This window comes from Antechinus flavipes, chromosome 5, assembly GCF_016432865.1.
Source record: "Antechinus flavipes isolate AdamAnt ecotype Samford, QLD, Australia chromosome 5, AdamAnt_v2, whole genome shotgun sequence".
Taxonomy (NCBI): domain Eukaryota; kingdom Metazoa; phylum Chordata; class Mammalia; order Dasyuromorphia; family Dasyuridae; genus Antechinus; species Antechinus flavipes.
Genome location: NC_067402.1, coordinates 239,348,195 through 239,366,297, shown reverse-complemented (window position 1 = coordinate 239,366,297; position 18,103 = coordinate 239,348,195). Strand labels below are relative to the sequence as shown.

At 34.6% G+C, this 18,103-nt stretch overlaps 1 protein-coding gene across 1 annotated transcript in view; it reads right to left on the bottom strand.

Annotated features, from left to right (window-relative positions):
- TRHDE (thyrotropin releasing hormone degrading enzyme) overlaps positions 1–18,103 on the bottom strand; it is a 621,602-nt gene that overhangs the window by 581,497 nt on the left and 22,002 nt on the right. Inside the window, exon 2 of the mRNA XM_051961259.1 lies at positions 12,772–13,045. Within this exon, the coding sequence (XP_051817219.1) occupies positions 12,772–13,045 (274 nt within the window). The remainder of the gene's footprint in view (positions 1–12,771; positions 13,046–18,103) is intronic.

Sequence of the window (18,103 nt, the reverse complement as noted above, 5' to 3'; positions counted from 1 at the left end):
AAAGAAAAGAGGGAGGGAGGGAGGAAAGAAAAGAAAAAAAGATGCACACAAATAGATCCTTATTTATATGTAGTCAATGAGGGTATTAGTTTTGCTTAACTATATTTGTTATAAGAAAAATTTGAATTTTCATTTTTCCCCATTGGAGTGAGAGTGGGAGAGAGAATAAATTTTCATTATTTTTAAGTAAAAAAGGGGGATGTAGAAAGTCACATACATTAGAAGTATATTTTTAGATAACATTATTTTATCAATAATTTGACTTAATTGTCTTACTTTTTTAAAAGATCCCTCAGAAGAAATGGAAGCAACCTGTAAATACTGGTAATATAAAAACAAAACACAGCAATACAACTTTAAAAAAAGACTAATGATTCTTCACAAATTTTGATTATTTAATGATATAATATATAGAAAGTATTTTGAAAACAGTAAATGGCTATATAAATGTCACATATTATTACTGCAGTTATTACCCAACTTCTACGACCTAACTCACTCTCTACCTTCATCATAAGGATTTTCTGACTAGTCAAATCCCTTTTTATATTCTCCTCTGAATATCTATAATACTTAGAATTAAAACTATGTTAGCCCTTAATCAAATACTATTCTGTATTGTTTAAGATTATTTAATGTGTTTTTCTTATCATTTCAAATATAATCTATAATCACAAAGCCTATAGTCTGTAGAGAAGAGGATTTAAGTCCCAAACAGGATTAGAAGATGGTGACAAAAAAAGTCATCCCCTGATATAAAATCTAATAAAAATCAACATTGCAATGATGAGATTAGCCATCAGGGCATTCTGAAGGGGATAGAGAAGGCATTATGTACCTAGGAAGTCAAACCACCTTGATGAGCATATCCCTTTGGATCCTTATGCACAGAACACTGAACCCAAGATTCCTTGGGAATAACAGTGGCCCCCAAAATACCATATCTGCTATCAGTCTAGCCTCTATAACCATTAGTGAGAGGGGAAAAAAAGGATTGTGGAGAAAGGGCTCACCTTTCAGCACCAGCAACAACTATTGATCAACTACCACCAAAAGACAGATAGGCACAAGAGTGGTAGCAGCTCCCAGATCACTGGACCTGCTTCCATCCCAATTTTATAGCTTTTATCATGGAAGCAATACAGCCCCAACAACTGCCAACTAATTGCCACTCACAGAACAGGCAAGCAAACCTGGACAAGTCAAAACATCACCATGACTTTGGCCACAACTTCCCTTCAGACTAAGGAAGAAAACCTAGAATCCTGAACCCAAAAACTTTTGAATTAGCAGTACCTGCTACATCCAAGTACCCGCAGTCATCATCCTGAGAAATATCTCTTGTAGAGAGAGAGAGTCCAGTAATCTTTCGGCAAATGCTATATTCACATCTATTGAAGACCCAAAAAAGAAAGTTCTTATCTCCAAAGTTTTTGATACTGTCAAATGAATAATTCAATATCAGAAACAGATTTGTTTTTGTCAATAGAAAAGACATTAATGCAGCAGCATTACTATCTGCTTTGCTGCTGCATCCTAAGAACCATAGGACTTTCCATCTGATTTGTAACTAAAATTTTATCTCCCACATTAGACTGTGAGCTTTCTGAGAAGAGGAAATATTTTACCTTTCTATCTGCAGTGCCATAACTTTGCACAGAGATTTGCACATAGTAAAAATGTAATAGGTACTCCATTCATTCCAATGCAGAATTTAAACTAATCTAGGATGGAAGTAGGTTTTTTTGTCTTGCATGAAAGCTACAGATTTAGGCTTGATATCAGGAAAACTAACAAGCTGTTGTCCAAAAGTAAAATGGTCTTCTCTGGGAGGAGTCTCTAAGCAGAGAGTAGATGAACAAACGGTGCAGTATATTATGACAAAGATTCCTTTTGGATGAAGGTTGGACAAAATGGCTAAGACTGTGGATGCCAACTGGACCTGCTTGCTTAGTTTTTAAATGCAAAGAGACTCTTGAAGACCCCAGCTTATACTTTTTTTTTAAATTCTGAAGTGTATTATTTAATCACACTACTTATGACACTTCACTTCAGTGTTTCCTGATTCAGATGGAATAGAATATATGGATATTTAATCTGGTTTACAAATAATAACAGCTTACATTTAACTTTATAGTTTACAAAGTATTTCACATGTTATCTCTTTTGTTCCTTAAAAAATGAAGTAAACGGAGAAATACTATTATGTCCATTTTTTTCAGAAGAAGGAACCCATGTTATACTTGTTTAATCTATCCCATAGCATTTAGCACAGTGTTAAGACATTAGTAGACATATAATACTCAGGATCATATATAGAGTTACAAAATCATTTAGCCTAACACCAATTTTTTCACATGAGAAAACTAAGGCCCAGAGATGTTAAATAAATTATTTATGAAAGGGAACACAGTCAATGACAAAAACAAGATTCAAATCCAGATACTCTGAATTTAAAAAAAAAAAATTATCTTTCCATTATACCATGCTGTGTCTTGCTGACTAATTGATCAAAATCATTAAAGAATAGCAGCTTGCCTTCCCTCTCTAATCTAAGATAATAAATGTTATTGAACTCTTTCATGATACTCTCTAACCTATTCTCTTAACAGTTTTCTTTATCATCATTCTCATTTTCTTCAACCTTTGCAGTTCATTGGTGACTCATTGCACCTTATGGAAATATGGTGGGGAATCACAGTTTAATACATTTGAACAGGCCCCATAGACAATTGCTTGTTTTGACATTCACTAGTTCTTCCACAAATTAAGCCTAATCAGAGTGCTGCAGAGCCCCACAAATTTAATGAGTTTCTATTCTGCCATCTGGATGCATAAGGAAAAAGAGAAACATTAAGTAAGTGGTATTGATTAAGGACAGCCCATATCAATTATACTCTAAAGTCTGTTTCCACAATGAATATCCTGATTTATCAATTTAAATACTAAGTTTTTCTTAATTACATGGTGTTTCCTGTTTACTTCCTGAAAGTATCATTAAAAAAAAAAACACTGAAGTCTCCCAGTCAGATATCCTGGTTGGTATTTACAACATTATGACACTATTGATCCATTCTTATATTAATCTTATTAACATAAATAACAACTAGAGTCTCTAAAGTGGTCGTTTTTTTCTTTGCTATTGTTTGGTTTGGTATTTTTTCCTGTTATATGTTTCCAAGCACATATATTCAAAGGTTTGGGTTTGGGTTTGATTTTTGATAGCTTGTTTTGGATAGAATTTTATATATCTCAAATATGGAGTCACCTACTTTCAGCTACTTATCTATGATCTTCTATTCAATTCTTACTCTTTTTCCTTAAACCCTATTACTTCCTGATCTTTTACCATAAGTAAATTCAAGTTAAATTTTGTACTCATGGTATCTGCATGTGATTTCTTTGACCATAATATAAAAAGAAGACAAGATTCAAAGCTAGAGAGGTCCATATGGGGTCATCTAGTTAAATTTCTCATTGCTATTAATCCTTATTTTTAGAATAGGATCAATGAAATCACAGGATGGTGGCTTGACTTGTACCTGAATTGGAAATAAGGAAGCGTTGTGCAAAATTGTCAGCTTATTTTCTCTTTCAGAGTCATCAAAGTCTAGTGGCAAGACAAAAGTCAAAATAACTGGAGATGGCTCAGGATGTAGTGGTATCTTTGATGTCAACCAAGCTCTAAGTACTCCATAGAATCTGGGTTCAATCATGATTGGAACAAATTTTTCTCATCCCCTAACTCACTGATGGGTTTGAAGCCCATTCTTTTACCTTAACCTAATTTAGTCCACCTGCTAAGAATTTTATTGGGGTGTGACCATTGTGCAAGCTACAGCTTCTTGGAGCCACAGGTGAGAATGGGGTGTAAGTGGACACCAAAGGTGGATGAGCAATCAGCCCAAAATAGGGCTCAGTAAGCTCACACACCAGAGATAACAGTTCTCCCTGAAGACGCTATACTTTCTAATTTTCCACTACTTAAAAGAAAACTGAGGCTAACTAAGGTCTAGTGACTATACAACATCACACAGTTGAATAGTTGACATGAGACTCAAATTCAGTTCAGTCAGTTAGCATTCACCAAGTACCTATTCTGCAGGTGATTAAAAAAAAAAGGCAAAGCACAGCTTTTGCAATATATTAAATATAAGCAAAGACTTGATAAGAGGATTATAAGAATGATGATAGTTATTGTTAGGATTCTTACAAGGTGGTAAGTCACTGGAATTGATAGAGACAATAATTATCTAATTTAGCATGGTACTTAACAGTTCTCTAGTTCACTAATGTACTTAGTACTTATTAGAGTTCCACAAGATTCACACCTTTAAGAGAGCATATTTAAGGAGGAGCTCACTAAAGGACAAGCCCACCAAGAGACAAGCCCACTCTTGGAGGCAGAGACAGATTCATTCCATTTTCCACCTTTGTGCTGGCTGAAGGCTGAAGCTGGCAGAAGCAAAGGATACTTGGCAAGAGCTCTCGGAACCAAGGAGAGAGATAATCCTCTAAGAAAGCTAACTGGGCCCCAGGAAGGAGACAAGACTTAAAAGGAAACAATAAAGGATTTGGACTTTAACTCCTGGCTGCACTTGTGGTGATTACTGGCTGCCTCCAGAAGCCCCCCTAAGAAACCTGCTCCCAGAGAACATTATATTTTAAAGAAGAACATTACAAGTTCTGGGAGATAGGTATTATAATCATTCCCATTTGAAGGTGAGAAAATTAAGGCAGACAATATTTTAGTGACTTATGTAGAGTCAGAAGGATAGTCTGATAAGGCTGATTTGAACTCATACTTCCTAATTCCATATCTGGCACTGGTATCCACCACAACAAAGCAATCAAGCTCATAGCCATCAATATAGGTTAAACAAGATTAAAATGTAAGAAATGCTTAACAAGATAAATAAAAACACAACACAATAGAGACTATATGATGTTAATTTGTGGTTTTCTAAGTCAATATGCAGCCTTCAGGGATTCCTATTTGAATCTGACCATCTAAAAGACTACTGACTCCCCCATATGATTCCTTTTCTTGCATACTTCAGATCAGTGTTACAGAGCAAATATCAGAAAAGTACAAGAAATATTTTTTTTTGTTGGTGATACTGAGTGAGACTCATTAGGGATAAAGCTGGGAACTCAGACATTGATTCTATTTCCAATATTTTCAGATAATTTTTCTATCATCAGTGATATCAGCAACAGCAACATAGTCTCAACTTCTTAATACTCTGTTCTCCTAAGAACTATCTATCCACCAGTAAAAGGAAACCAGAACTCTCAAATTTGGATGTGTTGTTGTTCAATATTAATTTTACCTTTGAATTCTTAATTATATCCTGAAAGAAGAGATTACTTACAAAAATCAACTGGTAATACAAACTACCATCTAAATTGTTTTTGGTATATACAATGTTTCACATCTCATATTGTGAAGTGGAAAAAAAAGAGGATTTAATGCAGGCCCTAAGATTATTTGATGTGGAAAAGACAAGGAAGTAAGGGGTGACAGCACACAAACACACAAACACAAAAGTCAAAGGAATGTAAAACAAAAGATAAGTAAGAAAGAGTAAGGAGAAAAGAGAACACATTTTGCTAGATCATTAGTCCAAGTGGGACCAGTGATTTCTAGGTTTACCTGAACTATATCTAGAGCAAAGGGGGCAGTTAGGTTGAGGATGACACCTATGAGGGGTTCCAGGTGGTACCAATTCTAACAGCTAGTACTGTGAAAACACAAGCTGTTAGAAAGAGGCCCTTTTTCTCCCTGAAGCCAGACATAATTCTGGCTGGAAGGGAAGACACCCTCAGGTGCACATGGCTAGAATCCTCTCCCTTATGTATACAAAGGGAGGAACAGAGTTGACTGAAATCTCCCAGTTTCATAAAGTATCTCACAAAATATAAAGACAAAGGTAGTCCTAAGCATTCTGAGGATGTACCATGCCCATACCTTATACGGCTTGATTTTCTTTTTTGCTTTATTGCCTTTCACCTTTGTTTTTGTCATCTTTGCTATAAAATCTAGTGGGCAGCAGACAAGAAATTGCAGATTACTTAACAGTGTATTTTCATCTAATTTACATATGTTAGTCCTGCTAAAAGTGGAAAACATAACAGGAAATATAAGCTTTTAAGGTACCTTCTCTTCAATTAACAATGAATTTTATACCTGTCCATCAGTGTGTTTTTCTATTAGAAAATATGGCTCCCTGAAGGCAATTCTATCATTTCTACAATGTTACTTTTATTTAGGCATTGGTCAATTTAATTCATAAAGTAGATAGGTAATTTACAGGCCCTGCAAATGAACCTTGCCCTTTTAGACAAACAGGACTTGGATTTTCCCTAGAGAAATTTAAAGATCTCAAGGAAATAGCATTCCAACTCTTTTCTTACTATATCTTTTCCTTCTCTGTGATTCATAGATGATGGGCAGTAGTTAGAGCACTAGATCTAGAATTAGGAAGACTCAAATTCAAATCCATCAGAAGACACTTAGTAGTTGTGTGACCCTACACAAGTCACTTATCCTCCCTTTTTCCTCATCTATCAAATGGTCGTTCTAAGAGCATCATCATAGGACCATGGAGAGGATGGAGTGAGATAATGTTGGTAAAGTACTTATAACAGTGCTTAAGATATAATAAGTGTTTAATAAATGCATGCTCTATATAAGATTGCCTGCTATCTTAAGGAGGAGGGGAGTGAAAAAGTAGAGAGAAAAAATTTAGAACACAAAATTTTACAGAAATTAATGTTGAATATTGTCTTTACATGTATTTGGAAAAATAAAATACTATTGAAAAAAATTACATATTCTCTACCCTAATAGAAATAGCTAACATTTATATTGTGCTTTGGGGTTTGCAAAGTGCTAAAGAAATGCTATTTTGCACCTTAAATTCTTTGAAGATTATGTACATAGATAGGTAAACACTGCTGCCAGTGTTAATCTGCCTAAAACATCACTTTCCCTGTACCAATACATGCTATACCCATTGGCATCATTCCCCCTCCCACAATCTGCCATCCATCCAAACTGCTCTTCTCTCTGCTTTTGCTCACCAAATTCCTCTCCTTCTTTAAAATGATGCATAAACACCCTCTTTTATATGAAACTTTTCTTGATTCCCACTCTATTGCTACTATTTAACTTTTTATATTCTCCCAGGAACTAGCACAGTGCTTGGTACACAGTAAGTATTTAATAGTTGATATTTAACAAATATATGAGTTGCTTGATTGATCAATTGATTTGAGTTCTAAGCTCTGGCCAAACTAGACAACCCACTGGAAAAAAATCTGAAATTTTTTCCTTTTCCAATTTATCATCTATGTTCCCTTGTCTAAAATATTTTTGTTTAAAATATTCCATTTATCTAATCCCTAGTGTTCCCTTGAGGACCCTTAGAAAATCATAGCTACTTAGGTCCACAGTGACCTCTTGTGAACTTATCATTTATACTACCCATTTAGTGTTTTCCATGTGCTACTTTATATTTACAGATTTAGTGTTTAAAGAGACCTTAGAGGCCATCAACTTCAACCCACACATTTTCTTATAAACAAAGTGAGAGCAAGAGAACTCAAATGACTTGTCCAAAGTCCAAGTCCAGTCCTCAGTCCACTTCAATCACTCAATAAACCTTTACTAAGTGCCTACTATGTGCTAGGCATTGAGCTAAGTTCTGAGGATACAAAGAAAGGCAGAAGATAGTTCTTCTGTCAAGAAGCTTTCTTTCTAATAAGGGAAATAACATGCAGCAACATGTGTGTGCCTCAACACTTACTAGTGTGACCATGGACAAGTCGCTTAATCCCAAATGCAAAAATAAATTAATAATAATAATAATAATTCATGCCTTCCCAGCCTTGGGAACTGAAGTTTTCCAGAGTTTGGGAACTGAACTCTGGATCTATTAGAACTATTAGAGATATGGCATCTGAACAGCTAAACAAATGCCCCAGATATTCTCACTTGAGTTCCATGTGGTAGTCAAGTCTCAATACTACCTTTAACCTCTATTTCTCCCAACTATGAAGGGGATCTGTTAGTAACACCCTTAATATCCACTAATAAGAAGAAATAGTAAGAGTAAGAGAGAGAGAGAAAGGATAATATTTGAGGGAGGGAAGAGAGAATTGAGTGACCTTTATAAGTTTAAAAAAAAAAAAGGGAAAAAGAAGAATGCATTGGGAGCCAGGAGATATGGGTTTTAATTCTGACTCTTACCATGTAATCACTATGTAATTTAAAAAAATATATTTTCCTAAAGCATACATCCTCCCTATTTAATAAATTCTAATTATCTTCAATATACAACATAAAATCCTCGGCCAGGATTTTAAAGCTCTGCACAATCTGGACCCTTTCTTCATATACTTTAATCCACAGATGTCCTCTAGGATTCAACAAAGGTCTTCTAGATGTTCTATACACTTGATATTTCCTCTCTAGACTCCAGGCCTTCTTCTACCTTAAATGTTCTCCCTTCTCTCTTCCACCTCTAGCTTCCCTAATTTCTAGGCAGCTTAAGCCCTATCTTCTGCAGGAGCCTTTCCTTATCTTTCCATCTTACTAGTGTCTCCCCTATTGCTAATCCCATTTACTCTGTATATATATCCTGTAGGAATAATTTTACATGTTGTCCCTTCCATTAAAAAGTAAGCTCCTTGAGAGTAGGGTTGTCTTTACCCTTCATTGTATCCTCAGCACTTAGCACAATACCTCATATATTTTTGTCATTATTCAATCATGTCAGTGATGTCTGACTCTTCGTGATTCCATATGAGATTTTCTAGGCAAGGAAGCTAGAGTGGTTTGCAATTTCCTTTCCCAATGCATTTTACAGATGAAGAAACTGAGGTAAGCAGAATTAAGTGACTTATCTAAGGTCACAGAGCTAGTGAGTGTCTGAAGCCAAATTTGAATTTAGGTCCTCTTGACTCCAGGTCTGGTGCTTTATCTAATGTGCCCCCTATCAAATACCTAGTAGACATGTAATTAATAAATAAATTTAATAAATGCTTATTGGCTGTGTTATTTCCAGTAAATCATTTCTCTAAAACTTCACTTCAGTAATTTAAAAAAAGATGAGGTTTGGATTAGTTGTTCTTAAAGATTCTTTCCAAGGTTACTATTCAGTATATTTTCCCACAAATGATACTGGTATGTTTCTTGTGATAAAATATAAAATTCATTATAAAGTGTATATATAGTAAAGTTCTCTCGTATAGTAAAGTTCTCTCGTCCAGTTTCTTTGGAGGTCTCTGGGCAGTCTTCATTTCAGTCTGTGTAATCACCACGAGAACAGCCAGGCATTAAAGTCCAAATCCTTTATTATCTCTTTCAAAGTCTTGTCTTCTTTCCTGGAGCCTAGGTAGCTTTCTTAAAGGCCTATCTCTCTCCTTAGTTCCAAGAGCTTGAGCTTCCACCTGTCTTCTCTGCTCTCTGAATCTCTCTGAATGAATCCTGGCTGAGGCTCCTAGCTTATATCCTCTACACGGAGTATAAACCAATCATTATATCACTAGGAAACCATTATTTGTTGTAAGATTAAATCAATCATACTGAACTATGCTAAACCAGATAAGCATTGTCCCATCAATTCCATTGACTTAGTTCCTTGTTTCAAATTCAGAGTTCTGGCCCATAACATCTCCCACTTTCTTTTGTTTTTAGAACATAGGGGATCATCTCTCCCTGACTTCTCAAGGAGGTGAGAACCCCAAAAAGGAAGTGATGACGCCTTCACTGATTCCTCAAAAAAGGGGCAAAAGCACCATAAAAGGAGGTGATCACACCCTCCTTGACATCTCAGGAAGGGAGATGAAAACACCAAAGGGAAATGAGAAATCAAACCAGATTAGTGGGTTTCTGAAGGGTCTCCTTTGAAACAGGTATACATAAATCCATCAACATGGGAGGTATTATACATAATTACATAAGCACATAGCAATATAACACAGGCTAGTAGTGATATAACAAATAAGATGAATCAACATGAGGAATTATGTATATCTATAAGTCCTAGAAATAGTCCAAAACCAATCTATTGTCTATTACTTCATGTGTATAGGGAATCCAATGATTCCTGCAAGTTTTGAAGTCCTGAATCAGTCTTATCATATCTCAGAGAATCCAATGATTCCTTATGGTTTTAAAGTTCTGTAACAATCTCATTATCAGCCATGTTCTTTCAGTGTCAGATGTTTCTTAGGTCTTCTCCTTTGTTTTGAGGTTTTTTTTTTCTCTTTTTCTGTCTCTCTTCAAGTGCTCATTGGCACCCATCTGTAGAAATTCAAGCAAACCCTTTCTCCCAAGCAGAGCAGTTAACCTATCTGGTCTCTTCCATTCTGCACTTTCTAGATCTCTCTACATCACCTGGCAATTATCTAAAGATAGTGGACCTGCTCACACTGGACATTGCCTTTCTGGTAGGTTATATAACCTGTCTGCCAGAGCCAATGCATCTTTATCAAAAATTTAAAAATTAATGGTATGGAGAACTAAATTTAGAAGTTCTCTAGGGTTACCTGTGGCTCCCCTATTCTTTTGTTTTAGTAATTGCCTGTCCTTGAGAGTTTAAAGGCATGCCAGTGGTGTGTAAAATCTGATACTGGGCACAAAAGTGTATAAACTGTTTAGAAGTATATGCAGGTGCATTATTTGTTTTTATTGCTTGTGGCACACCCAAAATTGCAAAAACTTGTATAAGGAATTCAGTGACCACTTGGACTGTCTCTTTGGCTTCTGGTATTGGAAAATGGATAAAAGACAGACAGCCAAAAGATTTATAATGGGTTACATCCATTTGCCAGATTTCATTGGATCTCAAACAACAGGGTTCTTCCCTGGAGGGAGCCTAGGAGCGTGGAAAGGAAGGCAAGCTGTGTAGGCTTTTATTATGCTCCTAGCTTCCTCTTTTGTTATCCCAAATTGTAAACATAAAGCTTGAGTAGCCTGGTGATATTTAGAATGAGATTCTTGGGCCAAAATGTAAAGTTCTCTTGTTCAGTTTCTTTGGGGGTCTCTGGGCAGCCTTTGTTTCAGTCCACGTAATCACCATGAGAAGAGCCAGGTGTTAAAGTCTAAATTCTTTATTATCTTTTTCAAAGTTTTGTCTCCTTTCCTGGGGCCTGGGTAGCTTTCTTAAAGGCCTATCTCTCTCCTTGGTTCTGAGAGCTTGAGCTTCCACCTGTCTTCTCTGCCTTCTGAATCTCTCTGAATGAATCCTGGCTGAGGCTCCTAGCTTATATCCTCTACACTGAATATAAACTAATCCTTATATCACTAGGAAACCATTATTTGTTGTAAGATTAAATCAATCATACCATGCTAAACTAGACAAGCATTGTCCCATCAATTCCACTGACTTAGTTCCTTGTTTCAAGCTCAGAGTTCTGGCCCATAACAATATATTACATTACAGCATATACACTCACCTTTCTAAAAATTCTCCAAAATTATAGAATCTGCAATTTTTTTCCATTTAATCTTTGAATGTTATATAGTAAATTATGTATATATATATATACTTATATTACATAAATATATAATATATTTATATATATTATAAAACATTGAATAGAAGCTTAAAATATTTATTAATTATATTAAATATTAATGATGAGTGATTATAGGAAAAAATCACATAAAATAATTATAGTGTTTCTCATTTTAAATAAAATTTAAATTTAAGGTCATTTAGAAACAGGCATAATTGTGTGAGACTGAAGACATAGTCACACTTTGAAGAAACTAGCTTAGGAAATGAAATTGCATTTCCTCATCCCTCTTCTAGCTGATAACATACTATGGTAATCAGTTGTACTGATTCCCTTCTCTGGGCATGGTCCAATGAGTACAAGCATTGAAATGTCCACTGGAAGGATCAACAAATACCAAAGAAGGAATCTGACATTGCAAATAATTACACTATAACTCTATGGAAAAAAAAAAGGCCAGTTATTCCTCTACAAACACTCTACACAGCAATTAGGACACCAATTTAATAATTCCATATCAGACAAATTCACAGTTTGCTCTTTTTGTTTTCACTTCAGTGTAGTCTATAGACAGACATATCTAATAATTTCCATAGTATCCTAAATTAAGAGAAACCAGAGATAATGAATTTGACCACAACTGTTGTCCACTTTGTATTTAAAAATAACAGTCACTGTTACCAATCCACATGCCAGTTTTTCCCTGAAGTTCAAACAAATATGTGTTGGTATGGACAGGACTTTTATACTTGGAGGACAAAAATAGTTTCCCTGCATTAAGTGTTTGGCAAGGCAACTTGCATACAATGTTTACTGAATTTACTTGAATGGAATTTAATGCATATATTTATACATAAAAGCTCATTGTTAAAATTTCCCAGACCATCTAGATATAGAAGTGCTAGTAGCCCAGGTTGAAATAGAATAATTCCTGGATTCTTAAACGTCCTAGTACCTCACACTGTATTTCAGCACATTCAAGATTTACTGGGAGATTTTCTTTCCTTCTGAAATAAGAATTTCTATTCCTTAGAAGTTGGGGTAGTATGTGAGGGGAATGGAACAAAGATTTATTAAGCACTTATTCTGAGCCAGACACTTTGCTAAGCACTTCACAAATATTATCTCATTTGAGAGGCAAATAAATAGAGGCTCCTAATGGAAAAGAGGCAAATGAGTGAATGATTCCAAAATCACATCTCAAAAGTAAGATAGTAACTCTGACCAAGTGAAAATACTTACTATGACTCCACTCTTCGTAACCATCTCCCGAAAGGTGAAGTTGCACACAGCCCAGGCTAAGTAATAGGTGGACATGAGTGGAGTCTGTGAAAAGTGATCCGTAACCCATCCATCTTCCTCAAAAACTGAAGTTTCTACCGGCATATTAGATAAAGACAAATATGTGGCTTGATGCTTAATACTGATTTTGAAAGTCGCCTTGTAGATGGGTTCATCAAAACAGGGAAAGGCTTTTCTTGCATGTGTCGGAGAAAATTGAGTTACACCAAGGAACCTATAAGTAAAAGGGGGAAAAAAATCAACCATGGTTTTTATGGCTTGAGTTACAGATGCATTAGGTACTTCTGCTTCTAAAACAAACATTTTTACTAGATGTGCAAAGTTCTTCTTTTTTTGAACTAAACTAAAATACCTAAGCAACAAGAAAGCATATTTCATATGTAATGCATTTTTTCCAACAATAAAAATTCTTCAGGACAGTCTTTGTCTCAGTTAGAATAAATTCATAACCCGGAGCAATACATAGACAAAAAAATCACAAAATAAAAATATCACCACCAAAAATATTAGAATCACTTTGTCAAATAATGGAAAATAACTAGTTTTTTCTTATACCTTGACTCATTTTTTGCCTCAGTAAAAGAGGAAGGTGAGAGAGAATTTGGAACTCAGAGTTTTGAAAAAAACAAAAGTAAAAATGTAAGTAGGAAAAATAAAATATTAAACTTCAAAGAAAGCATTTTGAATGTTACTAAGTTTTAATCAAATGATAATTACCCCTTTACTAATGGTTTAAAAAAGTAATGACAAATACCATAACAAATATTTTTATTTACTAATAAAACAAAGTCTTTATGCTTCTCTCAATATGCCCCCCTCCATATATAGTATCATGTTGATATAAAAATAACTATAAATATATCTTTAATTTAATACGATTTTAAAATGCTGATGAAAATTATTAAGAATGGTATGAAAGTATGGAATATGAATATAACAGAATTAGGATTAGGCATAGAGTATATAAAAAACATTTGCTTAATATTTGGCAATTCGCATATATATATATATGAAGAATTCACAGAGGTATGGGAAGATTTCTATAAATGAAAGCAAAGTGAAATAGGTAGAATCATAAAAAGAATATAAAAGTGTAAAAACCACAAAAATGAGAATGGAAATAAGAAAAACTGAATATTGAATAATTATAATGCCTAACTAAGTTTGTCTCTTATTAAGAGATGAAAAAGTGTATGTCCCTCCTTTCTTTGCAGAAGTGGGGCATTATGGGTACAGAATATTGCATATGCTGTCAGGCTCATTAAACCAGATGATTAGTTTTATGGAATTGCTTTCCCTCCTTTTCTATTCTTTGTTACAAAAACAGATCACAGGTGCCACAATTTGCAATATTCTTTTTCTTTTTGCTTTTCTCTTATGTTGGTCCTCTTCTAATTAATCTTTTACTCTTATTTATGAAGATATAATTTATAAGCTAACCTAATTATTAGATGTTTATTAAGGCATTTTTATTTTTAGTTATTGAGTAGTAAAAGGGTTCTCAAGGGAATAAAGTTATGATAAGGGCAAATTAAAGTAACATTTGTCTCTTCCACTAATCCATTTGTGTGAGGAGTATCTCAATTCAAAAGGATCTCTTGAAACATCTATTAAAAAGCCATTCAATATAGAGAATAGACCCAAATTTATAAGAATTCAAGCCATTCTCCAATTGATAAATGATCGAGGGATATGGACAATTTTCAGATGAAGAAATTTTAACTATTTCTAGTCATATGAAAAGGTGCTCTAAATCCCTATTGAACAGAGAAATGCAAATTAAGACAACTCTGAGATACCACTACACACTTTTCAGATTGTCTAAGATGATAGGAAAAGATAATGATGTAGTTGAAGGAGATTGGGAAAACTGGGACACTGATACATTGTTGTGGAACTGTGCATTCACACCATTCATCCAACCATGGTTCATCCAATCATTCTGGAGAACAATTTGGAACTATGCTCAAAAAGTTATCAAAACTGGGCTTATATTCCAAAGAGATCTTAAAGGAGAAAAAGGAACCCACATATGCAAAAATGTTTGTAGCAGCCCTTTTTGTAGTGGCAAGAAACTGGAAACTGAATGAATGCCCATCAATTGGAGAATGGCTGAATAAATTATGGTATAGAATATTATGGAATATTATTGTTCTATAAGAAATGACCAACAAGATAATTTCAGAGAGGCTTGGAGAGACTTACATGAAGTAATGCTAAGTAAAATGAGCAGAACCAGGATCATTATACACTGCAACAAGAAGATTATACAATGATCAATTGTGATGGATATGGCTCTCTTTAACAAGATTATTCAAACCAGTTCCAACTGTTCAGTAATGAAGAGAGCTATCTACACCCAGAGAACTGGTGCACTGTGGGCACTGAATGTAGTTCAAATATCGCATTTTCACTCTTTTTGTTGTTGGTAGCTTGCATTTTATTTTGCTTCACTTTTTTCTCTTGTGTGGCACAATAATTGTTTAAATATGTATGCCTATATTGGATTTAACATGTTTACCATGTCTACCATGTTTAACATATATTGGATTACTTGCCATCTAGGGAAGAGCATGGGGGAAGGGGTGGGAAATTGGAACACAGGGTTTTGTAAGGGCTAATGTTGAAGAATTGTCCATGCATATGCTTTGAAAAATAAAAAAACTTTAATTTAAAAAAGTAGAAGCTGTTCAAATTGGGAATACAGATCAATGTATGTATACACACACACACACACATATATCAAAGACAGCGAGAGAGCTCTAATTTATACAAATACACACACATACACACATATCAATACTATTATGTAACAAAAAACTGGAAACAAAATAGTTCTCTGTTGACTTGCAGAAAGTTTAACTAAACTATGTGATATGAATATTGCAGAATATCAATGAACGACAAAAAATAGAAACAAGATGAATTCCTTAATCTGATATTCCATAGACACTATAACCCCAGGTTCATAGAGTTAGAAATGGAAGAGTCCTTAAAGATCTTTTAGTACAATTCCTTCATTTAAAAAATGAGAAAACTGAAGTCCAGGAAAAGCTATTTTTCCTAACATCCTAATATAGTTAGCAAGTTGCAAAGTTTCTGATTTCAAATACAAATCAGATTCCAGGGGTCTTCAAATTACCGCTTACAGGCCAGATGGAGCAGCTGAGAATGTTTATCCCCCTCACCCAGGGCTATGAAGTTTCTTTATTTAAAGGCCCACAAAACAAAGTTTTTGTTTTTACTATAGTCCGGCCCTCCAACAGTCTGAGGGATAATGAACTGGCCCCCTATTTAAAAAGTTTGAGGACCTCTGTGATTGATGAACCCAAATAGAAATAGGGTCTACTAGGCCATCCATAAGGATTCCTATAGACTGAATATTGACTTTTAAAAAACATGCTATTTTATCTACATTTTATTGTATTTTTTTTTCTTTTGTTAAATGTTTCCTGATTACATTTTAATTTGGTTTAGATTGCAAGGAGAACTGTTAAGGACATGCAGCCAGCAGGCCACATTTGATACATCTGCTCTGAACTAATCACAATGGTCAAGGCACTCACTAACCCAGAAAACATCTTGTACAATCCGCACTACATTTATATCCTTCCTCTCTAGGATGACTTTACAGTTCTCTATATCTAAACTTTAGACTTGCTTCAAGGTCAAGTGCAAAGCCTCAGCTTTGCTTCAAGTCTTCCTTGACTATCTGCAAGGCATAAAAATATCATCCCCATTTTTTTACAGATGAAAAAAATAGAGGTTTATGAAGGTTAAGTTACTTGCCCAGAATATATACATTAGTAAATGGCAATCAGAATTTAAAACTAAATCTTTCTGACTTGAAACCCAACTTTTCCACTATAGCAAGCTGCCTCTCCAAACACAGCTCTCATCAATCATACTCCACTAAGTCCCCAAAATGTATTGGTCAATGCGTTCAACATTGATGCAGAGCCAAAGAAAGTTAAGACCATGGTTGGCTCCTTTCAAGGAACTTTCAATCTAATGGGCAAAACAAAGTGCATATTTTACAAGATAACAACACAGGGAAATATACATGATGTATCAAGGTAGTGGTTCAAACATGAAGCACCATGGGGCATCCTTGGAGGGAGAAATCTTTATCATAATCTATTAGATGTTAGCTCCCAAAATAAAGAGCTAAAATTTGGGTGAAAAACTCTGTTATCCTTTGGCTAATGAGTAACTGATAAATCTGGATACTTATGCCCTGGAAATACTTCATGTAATTTGGATCATTTGAAGAAATTTGTGAATCAAACCAAAAATAGTGATCCTTTTCAACAATTATATGTCTCACTGAATCCTTAGATGCAGATATGTATATGTAGGGAAGACTACATATGTTCAGGAATTATCTAAATGAGGAAATAACAATTCACAGTTTGGCACCTAAAGAAGAATGGAAGAGAATTTTAATTCAATCATCAGGAAACAGAAAGCTATCTATGGGAAAGGCTAACAAAAAATATAAACAATAACTGCTTTTTGAGCTTTTTTATTATTAAATGCTAACTTACGAACAGCTACATTTTCCATTTGAATAATTTCTATTGAGAGTAAAGTAGGGGACAGGGAAGGGAGAAGCCAAGTTTTTGTTTTTTTGCTTTTGTTTTTGTTTTTGTTTTTGTTTTAGCTTTTAAGGCTTTTAGCTTTCTTAATTGATTTATTCACTGGACATTTGTCCAGTTCAGAGTGTCAGGTACCATGGGAGACAAAAAGTTAATAAAGCATGCATGCTTTCCTCAAGGTATTTACAATCTAGTAGAAGGAGATGATATGGGTATATAATGAACTACATTCATACAGTAAAGAATAAAATAAGTGAATAAGAGAGAAAGACTGTCCTATGTAAGTTCAAAGAAAAAATTTGACTTCTCTGGACCTCAGTTTCTTCATCTGTAAAATGAAGAATTTTTACATGAAGAAGGTAGGAAGAAGATAAAATAAGATAAATTTATTAAAAGGAGTATCTTTTCAGCAAGGCCTACAAAGATAGGTAGCGTTTTGAAAAGCAGAAACTGTATATATGACAACTAGAGGAGAGTTCTCTAGGAATAATAAAGAATTCTGAATTCAACATCCAAAGCTCAATTCTTCCATCTGTTATATATGAAACCTTAGGCATGTCTTAGGACTACAGTTTGCTCATCTATAAAATGAAGGTATTGTACTAGATGAACTCTAATGTCACTTCCAGCTATGGCATTATATGATCCTATGAACAAAGGCATTCAAATGAGAA